The 15,840-nt window shown below is 61.6% G+C and overlaps 6 protein-coding genes across 6 annotated transcripts; 3 read left to right on the forward strand and 3 right to left on the reverse strand.

Annotated features, from left to right (window-relative positions):
• Window positions 1–1,749: 1,749 nt before the first annotated feature.
• On the forward strand, window positions 1,750–3,243 carry THITE_2075857 (uncharacterized protein; the record flags this gene model as incomplete). Its single annotated transcript, XM_003653363.1, has 2 exons — window positions 1,750–2,181; window positions 2,269–3,243. 2 exons carry the CDS (start codon window positions 1,750–1,752, stop codon window positions 3,241–3,243), a joined length of 1,407 nt encoding a protein of 468 aa, XP_003653411.1.
• A 209-nt stretch (window positions 3,244–3,452) lies between these two features.
• THITE_2115850 (uncharacterized protein) lies at window positions 3,453–5,707 on the forward strand. Its single transcript, XM_003653364.1, has 2 exons — window positions 3,453–3,894; window positions 3,963–5,707. The coding sequence occupies exons 1-2, from the start codon at window positions 3,658–3,660 to the stop codon at window positions 5,496–5,498; spliced, it is 1,773 nt and encodes a 590-aa protein (XP_003653412.1). The 5' UTR covers window positions 3,453–3,657; the 3' UTR covers window positions 5,499–5,707.
• A 520-nt stretch (window positions 5,708–6,227) lies between these two features.
• On the reverse strand, window positions 6,228–6,798 carry THITE_2115852 (uncharacterized protein). Its single transcript, XM_003653365.1, has one exon. It carries the CDS (start codon window positions 6,766–6,768, stop codon window positions 6,364–6,366), a length of 405 nt encoding a protein of 134 aa, XP_003653413.1. The 5' UTR covers window positions 6,769–6,798; the 3' UTR covers window positions 6,228–6,363.
• Window positions 6,799–7,400: 602 nt separating this feature from the next.
• THITE_2115853 (uncharacterized protein) lies at window positions 7,401–8,456 on the reverse strand. Its single transcript, XM_003653366.1, has 2 exons — window positions 7,870–8,456; window positions 7,401–7,810 (listed from the first exon to the last, which is right to left on the reverse strand). The coding sequence occupies exons 1-2, from the start codon at window positions 8,315–8,317 to the stop codon at window positions 7,416–7,418; spliced, it is 843 nt and encodes a 280-aa protein (XP_003653414.1). The 5' UTR covers window positions 8,318–8,456; the 3' UTR covers window positions 7,401–7,415.
• Window positions 8,457–10,382: 1,926 nt separating this feature from the next.
• THITE_2115856 (uncharacterized protein) lies at window positions 10,383–13,133 on the reverse strand. Its single transcript, XM_003653367.1, has 2 exons — window positions 13,002–13,133; window positions 10,383–12,927 (listed from the first exon to the last, which is right to left on the reverse strand). Exon 2 carries the CDS (start codon window positions 12,834–12,836, stop codon window positions 10,410–10,412), a length of 2,427 nt encoding a protein of 808 aa, XP_003653415.1. The 5' UTR covers window positions 12,837–12,927; window positions 13,002–13,133; the 3' UTR covers window positions 10,383–10,409.
• Window positions 13,134–13,837, forward strand: THITE_2115858 (uncharacterized protein). The gene has a single exon (XM_003653368.1). It carries the CDS (start codon window positions 13,357–13,359, stop codon window positions 13,828–13,830), a length of 474 nt encoding a protein of 157 aa, XP_003653416.1. The 5' UTR covers window positions 13,134–13,356; the 3' UTR covers window positions 13,831–13,837.
• The last annotated feature ends 2,003 nt before the right edge of the window (window positions 13,838–15,840 follow it).

The following is a 15,840-nucleotide window of genomic DNA, read 5'->3' on the forward strand; positions in this document are numbered from 1 at the left end:
CTGATTTTATTCTCTCGACATCTCCCACGCTGCAGGTGTGGGCATCGGCAACCCGGTCTCCGCCATCACGGGAGGTAACCAGTCGTCGGCCTTGTTGGCCATTCGGGCAGTCTCAACCACCTTTTTTTCAAGATCACCCTGGGGCTTCTCAACAGCAGCAGCATGTGCGCCCCCTCCCTGGGCCGCTCCGGGCTCCATCTCATCCCCCCCTCCAACCTGAATCGATTTTAGTATTTTCTCATCACCTTAAATTTTGCGGCGCTGCTCCTCGGCAAGGTGGGTCTCGGGGAAGGCGCGGCAAGCTCGAGTGAGCGGCCGGCCGGAGGGAGGCAAGCCCACGGCGTCGGCGAGTCAGACATGCGGGCACGCCACTTCACGGCGGTCTCGTTTTGGACAACCTAAGAAAGCCGAAGAATAAGGTAGTACTGGAGAGGGAAGGTCCGCCCCTGCATGGCGCATGCCGCGTGCTTCGGGCACTCGACTGCCAGGCACTCGGGCGGCCTGGGCAAATCAGCGTGAGAGTCCCAGCTTACTGCCCGTGTACCTGAGAAGGGGGTCACTCAAGGTGTTGCCTGCCCTGTGTACTGACTAAGCGAGCCCGGCTTAGAAGGAGAAGGCGAGCCCCGCTAGGACCCTTAGCGCGTTCGAAATGTCGCTGCCTGGAGGCAACTGCACTGCAGGTCTGAGGGGGAGAGTGAGCATGCTCGGGGAGCTGAAAAAGGTTCGACCCATCCCGAGGTGTTTGTTTCCATGCCTCTGGTCGAGGCGGCGCAGGCGAACGAGCTGCCCAAGTGATTCCAGGTCGACTTACACGCAGGCCAGCCAATCAGCAGCTAATTTAGCCTCGGTTTACTACCCGAGGTAACATGCACATAGCATGGAATTTCTTTGGGCTCCGGTCACAGGAACAGACAACACCAGTTTACAACACCAGCTTACATGGAATTTTGGACGTTGGCCGCCCCGGATCATCTCAGATGTGGGCCAGATCAGGTAGTTAAAGTCAGATCAGGCAGCACAATAACTTCTCGCAGATGGCCGGTCAGCTCCGATCTCTTCTGCTATGCCATCAAAAGAGGCAAACAGTGAGATGGCTGAATCCTTCCATGCTGCCATGTGGCTTGGATACGAGAATCGGCATCGCGTGCTCTGCATCCCCTCCTATGTATCCCAGTCAGAGCTGTTGCCGTTGGTTGTAGCGGTAACATCGTTGACTCTCTCTCCTTAGGAGTGACTGCTCTCTCAACAGCCCCGGGTTATACCCCCGGTATCCAAGTCACTTTTTGACGGTTTCATTTTGCTGACTAACCTGCCATACATGCCCTCGTGCGTCGTTTATGGCTATGAAGATTTTTTTTCTTTTCTTTCCTTGCTTATCTTCCAAAGCGAAAAGAAGAGTATGCTGGTCTTCGCTTTCAAAGACAGGGCTTTCCATTTTGGGCGCTCCCCTTGAAGATGCCGCCCAATCGGCTGTTTCCTCGCGCCATGAAACACTGCGGCGTGGCATCAGGGACCCCTGCTGGCACCTAGTATACTGCAGCCACACAGTATGCACGTACTGTGTATGTCCTGTAGGCCCGCATTTCGTCACTGGAAATCTGTCCTCCTCAAGATCGCTGTCACGAACGCGCATCCCCGACGCAGCCTCGGGGGCAACGGCAGGCCGCGGGTCAGATGCCCAGAAAGCCCCTACCAGCCCGATAACCCACACGGCGCGCCGGCGATGATTGGCGACAGCAGCAGCCAGCCATGACCTCGTCGTCCTCGTCCTCGCCGTCGCTGTCTCGCTCCGAGACCCTGAGCCTCCTTGCGCTCGCCGCCGCCTGCGTCGCCATCCTCGCCAACGCCTTCCAGGGCGATGACAAGCCGCTCATCGTGTCGCTCGCCCTGAGCGGCCTGGCCTTCTGCGCTTCGTTTGCGCTGATCCGCTGGCTCGGCCCGACCTTCATCAAGGCCGGCTTCAAGGGCGTCGACCTGAGCAAGCACCACCGCAGGGAGATCCCCGAATGCATGGGCGCCGTCTGCGCCGCCGTCTACCTGTTCGCCATCATTGTGTTCATCCCCTTCGTCTTCTACAAAGATGTTGTCGCGGCGACTAGCGGCGGCGGGAACCGCGACGTGGTGCTGCAGGTCGAGCATGTGCAGCAGGGCCGGTTCCTGCACCGGTTTCCGCACAGCAAGGTGGGTTGCGAGTCGTGTCTTGACTGAGACGGAAAGAAGGAATTCGGTAGGGAGAAATGTTTTACTGATTGGTACTGGCGGATGTAGCTCTCGTCGTACCTCTCGGCCATCGTCTCGCTGCAAACGATCGCGTCCCTCGGGCTGGCCGACGACCTCTTCGACATCCGCTGGCGGCACAAGTTCTTCATCCCGGCGTTCGCCGCGATCCCGCTCCTTGTCGTGTACCGCGTCGACTTCGGCGTCACGTCGATCGTGGTGCCACTGCAGCTGCAGCCGTACCTCGGCCAGCTCGTCGACCTCGGCGCGCTCTACTACGTCTACATGGCCGGCGTGGCCATCTTCAGCCCCAACAGCATCAACATCCTGGCGGGCATCAACGGCATCGAGGTGGCGCAGTCGGTCGTCATCGCGCTGCTGCTGGCCCTCAACGACGGCCTGTACCTGCTGACGCCGTACCCGCACCCGGCGACCGACTCGCACCTGTTCTCGCTCTCGTTCCTGCTGCCGTTCCTGGGCGTGTCGCTGGCGCTGCTGTGGCACAACTGGTACCCGGCGCGCGTCTTCGTCGGCGACACGTACTGCTACTTCGCCGGCATGGTCTTCGTCGTCGTCAGCATCCTCGGCCACTTCAGCAAGACGCTCGTGCTGCTGCTCGTGCCGCAGATCTTCAACTTTGTCTACTCGACGCCGCAGCTCTTCGGGCTCGTCCCCTGCCCGCGCCACCGCCTGCCGCGCTTCAACGCCCGGACGGGCCTGCTGGAGCCGAGCGTCACGCCGTGGACCCCCGACCGGCAGCCGCGGCCGCCGATCGCGTGGGCGCTGAAGCTGCTGGGGCGGCTGCGGCTGCTGCGCGTCACGCTGGACGGCGAGGGCCGGTTCGTCGAGACGAGCAACTTCACCATCCTGAACCTCTGGCTGGTCTGGAGGGGCCCGCTGCGCGAAGACCGGCTGGCGCTGGAGATCACGGCGATGCAGACGGTGGTCGGCCTGTTTGGGCTGTTTGTGCGGCATCGACTGGCGTTGCTGGTGTTCAAGGAGGACAATTGGAGCGTGCCGAGCTAGACGGCGGCGGCGGCGGATTTTGGACCAAAGCATTTTGACATTTTTTTCCTTGTTAGACTTGCTAAGATACACGAGTTATAGCATCGTGATTCTTTTTGGCAGTGTTTGAAGATGGCCGAGGACAGCCAATCCGCACCGCAGGCTCCCGGTCGCACATTGGCTCACCTCCAGCAAGCAGAAGTTCAGGCAGGTTAGCGTCTGCGAACCCCCGAGCTTCAGAAGCTTGGGGGAGCTTGGGCCCGGGATCGCTGCCCCCGCCGCAATCCCCCTGTAGCCAATGGAATTCACAGCAATAGGTTCCGACGTCAGCAGTTGCTCCCCCGCAAAAAACAACCTGACCCCTCCAACCCCCAGATCGCCCGGGCGACTCGGCGCCGCAATTGGAATTGCAATTGCATCGACGCCGCCTCGAACATGTCCAAGGCGGCCGCTTTCCTGAACGACCCACCGGCGGCCGACGACCGCCCCAGCTTCGAGACCATCATCAAGCACGGCCACCAGGATCTCGTGCAGGCCGTCGCCTTCAACAACCATGGCGACCGCTGCGCCACCGGCTCCGTCGACGGCAAGATCCGCGTCTTCAACCGCCACAAGGACGGCGCATGGCGCTTATGCGACACCTGGGGCGCCCACGCCAGCGAAATACTCGAGGTATTTGTTTTCTCCTTTTCTTCTCTCTCTTTTTGAACCGAGTAACCCTAACGTCGATGCCCCCCCAGATCCAATGGCTGCCGACCACCGTCTACCCGAACCTGCTCGCCTCGCTCGGCATCGAGGGCCGCTTCAAGCTCTGGGCCGAGGACCCCGCCGCGCCGCCCGGCCGCCGCTTCTCCGAGTCGACCCGTAACGGGCCCCAGCTGACCATTCCCGCCCGCTCGCTCCAACTCTACGGCAGCAACGGCGCCGTCTACCCCCCCAACCCCCCGCCGCCGCCCACATCCGGCTTTGGCAGCGTCGCGCCCGCCGCGCCGCCCGCGCCCGAAACCAGCACCTCCTCTGGCGTGCCCATGGCCAAGCCGGCCTTCGAGACCCGCAACGCCCGCTCGCCCTACCGCTCCTTCTCGCTCAAGCACCTCGACGACTCCCGCCTCACCTACCTCGCCCTGCTTTCCGCCGACGGCACCCTGACCGTCTACGAGAACGACCACATCGAGAACCTGGCCTCTTTCACCCAGCTCGACGAGTTCTCCACCACCACCCCATCCACCACCTCCTCCTTCACCACCGCCGCTCCCGGCACCACGACCGCCGCTACATCGGGGAGCGCAGCCGGCGGGACAACCGAAGAAGACACCGACCCCTCCTCCACCACCAGCACCGCCGCCCCCACCACCACCTCCACCGCCGCCGCTGCTACCGCCCTGCCCCCCACGGGCCCCAAACCAGCCGCCCGGGGCGAGGAGACCTCGTTCCGGGTGCGCTTCGACCCGAACCCGGAGGTGTGCTACACGGCGCTGCGCGCGGGCGTGCCGAGCGACGCGCTGGGCCTGGTGGTGGCGGTCATGGACGTGGTGCGCGTGTACCGCACGCGCGACACCATCCGCGCCACCCTCGGCATGGCCGCCGCCGGGAAGGGCTTCTACCTGGCCGCCGAGGTGCCGCGCGGCGTGCACGGCGGCCTGGTCCGCGACGTCGCCTGGGCCCCCGGGAACATCCGCGGGTACGACGTCGTGGCGACCGCCTGCCAGGACGGCTGGGTCAGGGTGTTTCGGCTCGATGCCCTGCTTCCGCAGGCTGCTGGCGCCGGCGCTGCTGCTCCCGCTGCGGGTGCTCGTGGGGGTGGGGGTGGGGGAGATGCGGGTGGGCATGGGGAAGGGGAGGAGGCGGAGGAGGGGCCGGCGTGGGGGATGGGCAGGGTGAAGCGGCATGCGGAGCGGCGCAGGCTGGACGGGGAGGACGGCGCGGTGCGGGCCGCGCTGATGGCGTCGTCGGGGATTCGCGCGGGCCTGGATCACCAGAGCAGCAGCGGCGGCGGCAGGGCGGGGCCGGAGAGGAAGGACGGCACCACGGCCACGGCGGCGGCCATGGCGGCGGCGGCAACGCTGCCCGGCCAGATCCGGCATGTCATGACGGAGATCTCGCGCATGGACAGCCACCACACGCCCGTCTGGCGCGTCGCGTTCGACGACGACGGGCAGATCCTGGGCAGCGTCGGCGACGAGGGCAAGCTCGTGTGCTACCGCCAGAAGCCCGACGGGTCCTGGGCCAAGAGCACCGAGATGGCCATCGTCAAGATGAAGATGGCGGCGCCCTGATGGTGCGGGGCGAGTGTCTGTCTGGCTTTGGATGGATGGCGTTCCAGCCGTGAGGGCTGATACGATGTTCCCGCGGTCTCGTCTCGTCTCTCCTGTGAAGTGAGCGGAGGTTGTGAGCTGAGCTCCAGTCGCAACGGGTGGGTTCTCCCGTCGACCGATTCAGGGACGGAGGGAACAGAACCCGCGGGGCCCGCTTCCGGCCTGAAAATGCCGGAGGACTGGACGCAAGACAGAGAGGGTTGTGATCCGGGATGGGGTCCTAGGCTCCGCGCGGCGGTGCCCTGAGATTGAGGTCCAGTATGTTCGTGGTGGGTATACCCCGCGAATGTGTCGGCGAGTCAGGAAACCCAACTTATCCACGCTTTTGTGAACGGGCTGAGTGGGCCCGATCGGGTGGGCACAACTGACCTCTGCGGACATGCAGACGGTCACTCACTCAGGAGAGGCACGCCTGGGGAAGCTCGGGCAGTCGCAAGAGCGCATGAGGGAAGATATAACATACGACAATCATACATATGCGAAACCTCCCCGGCCATGGAAGTGTTTGGCTTGGAGATGGACAGGAAGGTCAGGATCAGCGGGTAGGGCCTAGGTCTTGTGATGGATCTATGCCTTGTGCATAAGTGTTTCAACGGGTTATGTGTGCATGCACACAGACCACACAGGCCGCAATTCAACGAGATGCTTGCGTCACAGCACCGCTGATATATCCTCCGGTCCACGCTACGTGAACGTGATTAAAGAACCAGTCCCTGGGAACGCGGAAATCGCAAGTTTGCCTCTATGTCCAAATATTAACCAGCCATTTGATGCCACCGTCTAGCAAGCTCCAAGAAAGATCCCATTAAAACAAATCCCTCTTGAATCACAACATATACCGAAACGCCCTCTTCCTCCTCCCCCCATCCCCGCCGTCCACAAGCGCCTCATCCTCGCCCGCGCCCTCGCCGCGCCCTTCCGCCTCCGCCTCCTCCTCCCTATCCCACCTCCGATTCACCCTCGCCAACCACCACCTCAGCCCCGCCGCGAGGACCGCCACGCCCACCATCGCCCCGGCACAGACCGCCATCCCGCGCGAGTAATACGGCGCGTCCGCGTCCGGGTACAAGCGCGTGCCCACGAGCGGCCCGCACTGGCCGACGGCCTGCATGAGCGCGAAGCCGGCGGCGCCGTGGCGGTGGCGGGCGTTGTTGACGTTCCACGCGATGGTCAGGACGACGACGCTAAAGAACCCGACGGCGGCCGGGAACACGGCCGCGTAGCGCACCATGCTGCCCGGCGCGAGCCGCAGCCAGGGCGCGTCGGCGGCCGCCAGCACCGCGTAGCCCGCGGCCGAGGCGAGCGCGTGGCCGATCAGCCAGGGCGCGCGCGCGCGCGAGGCGTCGGATGCGCGCGCCGTCGCGAGCACGAGCGCGAAGGCGACGAGGTAAGGCGGTGCCGAGAGGGCTTGTGCTGCGACGCGGCTGTGGCCCATCGCACGCAGGATGGTGGGGAGGAAGACGGGCAGCGAGGAGTAGGCCATGTTGGCGAGGAAGAAGATGGCGGCCGTGAACCAGGCGGCGGGGTCGGTGAGCACGGAGAGGGTGTTGAGCATGGAGGGGGAAGGGGTTTTGTGGTGGTGGTGGTGGTGGTGGTGGTGGTGATGGTGGAGGGTCGTCGTGGTGGGGGGTTGCTCCGCCTGCAGACGCAGGCGGGCGACTTTCTTTTCGCGCGGGGTGAGGTAGGCGGCGGTCTGCGGCGAGTCGGGGATGATGCGCCATGCGAGGGCGGCGACGAGGACGGAGGGGAATCCCTCGAGGAGGAAGAGCAGGCGCCAGGGGGCGATGGGGCCGGCTTCGCCCAGCTTGAGGATTAGCCAGGCCACCCAGGCGGCGAAGGTTGTTGCCAGGGGCGCGGCTGGGCGTCGTCATGAGTCAGCTACTCGAGGAAAACACGCACAGCGGCAGGACGAGGGGGAGACATACCCGAGACAAAGATGGCCGTCCTGAAGGCCAGCTCGTCGCGTTTGAAGAAGAAGGAGAGATAGAAGGGCACGCCGGTGAAGCCGGCCTCCCCCACACCCAACAGGGTCCGCAGCACGATCAGCATGGGGTAGTTGACGGCGACGGCCTGCAGCGAGGCGGTCACGCCCCAGGAGAGCACCAGGGCGGCGACGTATATGTGCGCCGGGATGAGGCGCCAGAGCATCGACATCCACTCGAAGACGATGTAGGCGAGGTAGAAGGCGCCCAGCGACCACTCGTACCAGTCGTCCCGCGGCGGGACCGACTGCAGGTCGTCGTCCATGCCGGCCACGCGGGCGTTGCCAATGTCTGTCGCAGGTCAATCGGCATGCTGCCGGCTCAGGAGGATTGCAACCAGAGAGACGTACTCGACCGGTCCACGAAGCTCAGCAGATACAGCACGGCCATGAACACCACCAGCCGGCGGTCGAACTTGGCAACGACAGCCTTCTCCTCCTCGGCAGTATACAACTGCAGCCGCCGCCGCCGTGGTCGTTGTAGTGGCTGCCGCTCATCCGACTGCCTCCGGGCCTCGCCATGCTTCTCGTCCGCGCCGCCTTGAAGCTCCCATTCTTCATCGCCCTCCCCTTTCTCGACTCCCACAAGCTCGCCGTCATCGTAGTGATTGTGCTCATTGTCGTCCTCATCCTCATCCTCGTCCTCCGACCCAGTCTCGGGGGTCAGTCGCCGGCCGGCCGTCGGTCGGCCAACAGCAGATGACGATGAAGAGGATGAGGACGCGGACGAAGACCCAGACACCGCCCATTCACCTCCGTCCGGTGCCGCCGGCGCCAGCCCGGCTCGGTCTGAAGCCATTGCCAGCAGCGGATGCCCTGGCGGAGACGGTACAGTAGACAGATTTTCCGCAGAAGAGAGAGAGGAGTCCGCCGCCAGCGCCGTGTGAGTGAGTTCGAGTGTCGAGCAGCTGTGCCCCACCGCGACCGACCGATGGGTCGCACTGTGAATAACGTTAAGTCGCCCCCGAGACCAAGTAGACTGGATCGAAGTCGCACTCCGTAGCGACTCAAGCAATAACTATATCAAGTCAAAGCCCCATCACGATACACAGTTCTTGACTCAGTAGACCGCCGCCGTCATGCGAGCAACAGCCTGCTGGCTTGCGAGCGGCGACATCGGGCATCGGGCATCGGGCCATCGGCCATTGGCGCTACGGGACGGTCTGCAAGCCGGACCCTGGAAATGACGATCAGAGAGGGTCCAGTTTGTAGCCCAGTCAGCCGGCCAGCCACTAAGAACGGCGCTCAGCCCATCTCGGTCAGCACGTGGGGGAACGCTGAGTCGCCCGCGGGGAACGCTGAGTCGCTCGCGTGTTACCCTAACCAGCCGAACATGGGTTGCAACCTGGAACGCAACGACAATGCACACTGCCATGACATCCCATAGCGGCCAGTTCATCCGATGCAGTAAACAGGTAAATTGCATCATGCTATGCCATCCATTGGGCGAGTTCGGACGATGCGCCGGTTCAGCCAATTCTTTTTTTGGCTGACCGAGATAGTTAGCATTTGGAATGCACCACCAAACATTACATCCGCACTCATACCAGATGGCACCACGACAGAAACAATCTTAGCGAACAAACAGGAGCTTCAGCTATCTTGCCCGGACCTGCCATCCTAAGCCACGCAGGCATGTATGCACAAATCCAGAGACAGACAGACGCAGCCGTAGTCTCCAGGGGCGCGGCCTTAAAAGGGTCAGAATCCACGTTCGCCTTCGATCACCAACCACCACACCCCTCTGTCTCTCTGTCTCTCCGCCTTGCTCGACTTGACTTGACTTGGCTTGGCTTCAGCAACAGAACAGCCAGACTGACAGATCCTCTGGAAGCTCTCTCTCCCTCTCCATCCACCACATCACATCAACAACACAACCATGCATCCTCTCCAGTCAGACAGACAACAACCGAACCTTACCCCGCCCCACGCGCCCAAATCCAACGCTTCCTCCTCCCCCTCTCCCATCAAGCTCCCGCATCCAACTCTCTCACACAGCAGATAACCAAAAGCAGAAAGACAACAAGGAAAAAAGGTAAGGCGGGGTGCGATCAATTAAATAATACCAAAAACCTGCCCCAAGCCACCAGACAGCAGACCAGCAAGAAGGGAATGGGGTCGATCGGTCTGCCATCCTTGCGTAGCCGAGTGATATGTATATGAATATATATACCCGGAACACACGGTGTTGGAGGGGGGCAGGTAGTCGCGTATGGATAGAGCCGACAAGGAAAAAAAAGTTGATAGATTGAACAAAAAATAGGTATGCAATTCCGACCGGCCCGTCTCTCTCTCGAGCTCCTCTCTTTCTTTTTTCGGCTCGCTCTGTGGGTGAGGGTCGCGATTGGTATACAAAAAAAAACCGCTTTCAAAGGCTTTGCGTTGTGTCGAGCGGACAGGGACCGAGCGAAAGAGATAGAAGGAGGAGTAAGACAGGGCCGGTCGTCATCACCAAGAAGGTTAGACTTTGGAACACGACCAGTAAACAGAGATAGATAAGAAAGATCTGATGTGGCGGTCGAGAGGAGTCTCCGCCCGTGGCTTCTGGGCCTGACGTCCATCGGTAGTCTCGTCTGTCCGGTCCCGTCTATAGATGATGCTTTTGATTTTGAGTTTTTTAGAGCATGGTGGCAAGGTAAAAATAAACAAAAACGCTCGGAGAGCGGATGCGATGCGCGCTCGCTGAAAGCCGTCATCGCAGCCGTCGTCCAGAGGGGGTATCGAAGCATAAAAAAAAGCACAGTCGCGTCTTCCCACATAGTTCGGTGAGGATATTGTTGATGCGTTGCCTCGCGGGAGACGACGCAGAAAGGGGCAGGAGAAGGTGGCCGTGGTAGGACCGGGTCAGGCGAGGTCAGGTGAAGTCGTCAGGGGCAGGCCGGAAAACAACTTCAGTTCCAGCCGAGCGAGTTCTCGGCCGCGACCGGCGCCGAGATGAACTGCGTCCGGCCCGAGCCGCCCATGCCGCTCCGGCCGCTGCCGTGGCTGTCGCGCCCACCCGGCTGCGTCGCCCCGTAGCTGCTGGTGAAGTCGCGGCTCAGCAGGGCGCCGCCCATGAGCGCCGGGCTGCCGCGGCCGCCCTCGCTCATCTCGGACGGGTTGCTGATGGAGCTCGCCCGCCGGTGCGCCATTCTCTTGCGCTTGTACCGACGCGCCACCACAAACATGACCACGCCGTACGCCGCCGCGACCGCCACCGCGCCGCTGACAATACCCGCGGTCGTCCCCTTCTGCGCGCCGCTCTGGCCGTTGGCGCCGCTGTCTCCGCCGCTGCCTCCGAACGGGTCCGAATTGGAGCTGCCGCTGCCCGCTGCGCCGCTGCCCCCAGCGCCGGCACCGCTGCCCCCCGCCCCGTCGAACGTCGCGCCCAAGGTAATGGGGATCGCAGGGTTGATCTGCTGCGTCAGATTGTAGATGAGCTGGTTGGGGTTGTTGTACAGCGGAGAGTTGGGCAGCTTGATGTCGATCGCCAGCGCATTCACCATGCTCTGCGGATACGTCACCTGCGCGCACGTCGTGAGGTAGCCCAGCGAGGCCTGCGTGTCCAGGGGCACCAGCCGCTTGACTTGAGCCTTGCTGATATCGAACCCCCCCGCGTCGCTCAAAGCCTGAGGCAGAAGTGAAAAGATCTGCGCAGCCGCCCGGTCGTTGGCCACGACGAACGGATAGTTGTAGCCTTCACGGAACCCAATCTGGATCAGCACGGTATCCTCGGGCGGAGTAGACGGCCCATTGTTGGGCGCAATTGCCTGCGGGTACGACGTCGGAATTCCCGTCGCCGTGGTGGGCACCACGCCTGACGGAGTGCTCGTTGTCTGGTCCACAATGATTGTCGTCGGAAGCCATGGCTCCGTGTTGGACACCGTGCTAAGAGGCGCGATACTGGTGACTCCCGGTTGGGAAGACTGCTGGGTGGGAGAACTGCTGGTGGGGGTGGGGGTGGTAGTAGGGGTAACCGGGGGCAGCGACGTCTCGGGCGGCAGAGTGCTGTTGCCCTGACCCGTTGGCGAGGAGTTGCCGGACGAAATAGGCGTCGAAGAAGTCACCGGCGGCTGCGACGTGGACGTGGGTGCCGTCGTATTGTTGACAGGGGGCGGAACGACCGTCGGGCTAGTCGTTGGGGTAGTGACGGGTGGCAGGGTGGGGCTCGTGTCGGGCCCAGTAGGGGAAGCAGTCGAGTTCGCAGGTGGCGGCGATTCCGTCGGGAGAGTGGTAACGGGCGGTAGCGTGGTTGGCGACCCAGTCCCAGTCGGCGTCTCGGTCGTCAACACACCCGTTCCCGGTCCAGTCACACCCGAGGTTGGGAGAAGACCCGTGGTCACATTCGGCGTAGGATCGAGAACGCTGGAGATGACCGAGCCAATGCCGCTCAGGACGGAGCTGAGCGGATCGCCCGGCTGGGTCGTGATCTGCTGGGGCGTGCTCGACGGAGTGGTAGTGACGATACCCGTGGGAGCAAGAAGGATTCCTGACGAGGTTGACGTGCTTGGGGTCGGCGCGGGGGACTGCTGCTGAGCCGGCGAGGTGCTTGTGGTTGGGATCGGAGCCTTCTGGTCAGCTGTCGACGAGCTGGTCAACGGAACCTGCGTGGCCGGGCCCTCGGGCGTGGTCGTCGGAGTGTCAACCGGGCTGCTAGTGCTGGCGCCAGTGTTGTTGCTGACTGGGGGCGGCAGCAAGGTCAAAGCCAGGCCGGAGTCGCTAGTGGAGGTCGTGCTCGAGCCATCGGCAGAGGGGCTGGTAGATGCGGGAGCGGTCTCGGTCGGAGAAGCACTGACAGGCGAGCTTTCACCCGCAGAGCTGCTCTCAGAGGTCGTGGCGGTCGAAGCATTGTCAGGCTGCGTTCCGCTACTGGATGTTTCGGAACTCGTGGAGCTGACGGTGGAGGTTGTGTCCGAAAGGTTGTCGTTGGGCGAGGAAGTCGCCGGGACCTGGGTTGGAGGAGGTGGTGGTACAATAATCGGGCTCGTGACGATGATGGTCGTTACCTTCACGTCGCTCGAATTAGAGGAGCCGGTGCTCGTCGCCGGGGATGGCGTCGGTGGAGGTGGTGGCACAAAAATTGGGCTCGAGACAATGATGGTTGTGACCTTCGAGTCCCCCGACTCGTCCGACTTGGGGTCCTGGTCTGAGCTCGTCTGCCTCCTCGTGGTTTCTGACGACGAGCTCGGCGGCAGACTCTCGTGCGACGTTATTGTCACGTTGGTGAATTGTCGCTTGACATGCTGCGGGAAATAGTACTTTGGTCTCGCCGGCCCCTGACTAGCCACCACCGAGGAGACAGCCACCAGAGCGGCAGCCAACACCGAAGTTGTTCTCATTCTCACCCGCTATGTCGTCTCGGTCATGCGCTCCGTGCAGTCGTACGTAGATTGAGTCGTCACGCACCGAGGCGTCTCACCAAAACGAGTGCTGAACCCTGCCGTCGCAAGCGTCGCGCGTGTCAGCGCGCCGGAGGGTAGCAGCGGCGGCGAGAAAGCACTCACTTGTCAGGAAGATCGTAATGAGCGTACTTGACAAAGATGTTCAACGAGTGTTGTTCTGGGCGTGATGATCGAGTCAGCAAGCCTCATTCCGGCGCTGCCATTCTGGGCCCCAGCCGCATTGATGATCCGCGCGATCGACCTGAACACGGCAGAAGCCTCCCCGGGCGACGATGGGGGCCGCTGACCGGGCTCCTCTCCCTGCCTGGCCGTTCGATAGGAGATGCGTCCCCAATCCCGCTCGGGGCTCGCCTTCGCCTCTGCTCTGCTCTCCTCCCGATTGAACTCACAATTGACTCAAGAGAACTCAGGATGAGTCCCCCCAAAAACAAACAAAGAGCGATAGAGTGCGTGTAAAATGAGCGAATTGACGAAAATCGTCAAACTGGTGGTGTGCCGGAATAACGATGCTTCACCTTCGTGGCGTCGGGAGCTCGCGATAACGGGTCATGACAGGGCGACGGGCATCGGGAGGGCTTGTTCTTCCGGGTCGCAACAGCGGTGGGACGACGGCGATGACGGCGACGACGGGGAAATGTGCTGGACGGGCGATCGTTCGGCGAGTCGCGAGGAGGTCCAGAATGAGACAACGTCGTCGTCGTCGAGGGGAAGCAAGATCGCCGGCGTGGGATGTGAACGGAGTAAAGCGAAAGGGAAAGGAACGGAACGGAACGAACGAAGCCGCAGAAAACCACGCGCCAGAGCGAAGCGGAAGAAAGAGCAAGGGCTGGAAGAAGGGGGGGAACGGACAGGATGGAAGGACCTTCGGGGCGGAGCGCTGCAAGGGTGCGAGACTACCACAGTACGATGCAAAGTGAGCAATGGAGGGTAGCAATGGGGCCACGGAAGATTGCACCAGCCAGGGCACCCGGCGCTGGGCGCTTGGTTGGGTCAGGGGTCTGGATCGGTCCCTTGGCGGGCTCTGCTAGGCAGTCAGGTACACGGCTGGTCAAATCGCGTGGATGGGTACTTTTAGCCTAACGGGCTGAAAACGGCCGGGAGCCCAGGCAACGCCGGCGACCGTGCTAGTGTAGCTCCTGAACATGAAAAGCTGGATACGAGAGACGGAGAAAAGCTCAAGCGTCGTCTTGGCCATCTACCTACTTCGCGATAGTCAGATTAAATAATTATGATGGCAGAAACTCGAGAGATTTTGAGCCGGACCGCTGCTGACGACCGAACTGGAATGCAGCCAAGGCTTCCGTCAAGCCAGGCACCATCGCGTCCAAAGGGGCAAAGTACTTGGGAGAAGGGATGGGATGATGGCGTGTGGCAGGGGCCGAGGCCAGAAGTGGGACTTGGAGGTACCAGGTACCACTCAGAGATGATGCATCTGCGATCTCCCCCAGCTTTGAGCTCTGAGGCTCGAAGTATCCATACCGAAGACTCTCCTTCCTATTCTTACCACAGTGCGGAGTGATCCGCTTGGATGGCACAAAGGAGCGATCACTTCGACCTGGTTGGCTAGCACGAGATAGCGTCCCCACATTGGGAATATTGCTATGTTCAGCAATGCGCTGGGAATTGCACTGCTCCATGCATCACGGCAGAGAGCAATTTGGAGCTTGCATTCGCTCGATTGTTTCCGCGAAACCCCCTTCTGGCGGTATCGGCAAACATGGACAACTCTACACCAGTGAAGGAGGGTAATGACGAATTCCGCAGCGTGTTGTATAGTGGAGCGAAAGAAACCGTGTTGGTCCACCGCAAGGCCCTACTGTTTTATACACTGTACGGAAGTAGCCCCGCCTTGCATCGACACAGTTGCAGATGGACAAGCACAGCCCGCTCGTCCGGCAGACACAGCAGCTTCCCCATCGCTTGATTGGGACTGGTCACGAACTTCAAAAGCTGCTGAACGCGTGGCACTGCTGAATTGTGCTGAACTGTGTGCTGCGTCGGATGCAAGAGCGGATGCGTGGGGACGAGGAAGACAAACACCTGGATTTATGGTTCCATCATCAACCGAAATGTCAGTTAATCAAGCGGTAGATGGCTCGCCCTATATCTCTTCCAAGTTATGACGTTAGCTGGGGGTTGTCGGCCTTACTGCATTCAATGCTTTGGATGTTGCACAGTATTCTGTCTTCCGCTGTCCGCTCGTACTACTCGGGTGAAGGGACGGAGGGGCAACCTGGCCACGGTGGAAGCTTTTGCAGCCAGCCCGTGGACAGGCCCGTCGTTTCGAAACGGCGGACTACAACGAAACGGCGCCGCTTTTGCTCTCCATGCTCCTTGGTTCCACAGACTAACTCGGGACACAGCGGGTCGGCGGTTGCGAAACAGACCATGCCAGCGCACGCTGGAAATGAGATGAGCGGTTGACCGAACACGTGCGTCCAAGCAGTTGCCCGAGTCTCACGCAAGACAGACTGCTGCGGCGCTGCCTCGAGGAGTCCCGCGTCCAAATCGGGACACTAAGCAGATTTTGGCTCGATGGTTCCTGGTTCCTGCAGCGAACGCCATCCATCACCCAGCACCAACGGGATACGGAAGGGCGAGCTTCGGGCGCCCCCACCAGAATTCTGCCGCGCCCTCCTGATGCCCACCTTGCCATCGCTCGAAAGTACGAAGTATATCGTAAGGAGTACGCCGTACGCAATATCAAGCCGTTGTTTTCAAGTACGTTGCTTGGATCTAGCTATAAGGCTTTGAGACGGCATACAAACGATTGTTTAAAATCGAGCACCCTCCCCAAGGCGTTCAAGCAGTTTGAGAGACTTTTCGAGCTCCCGAGACCGTGGATCCCAAATGCCCGCGCCACCGACTGACATCTCAGGATTTCTCAGGTCCAGGAACCAGGCGCGTCCAACCACAAGATAGTGTCCTCGAGAGGATGCGG

Source organism: Thermothielavioides terrestris, chromosome 2 (genome assembly GCF_000226115.1).
Source record: "Thermothielavioides terrestris NRRL 8126 chromosome 2, complete sequence".
Lineage (NCBI taxonomy): Eukaryota > Fungi > Ascomycota > Sordariomycetes > Sordariales > Chaetomiaceae > Thermothielavioides > Thermothielavioides terrestris.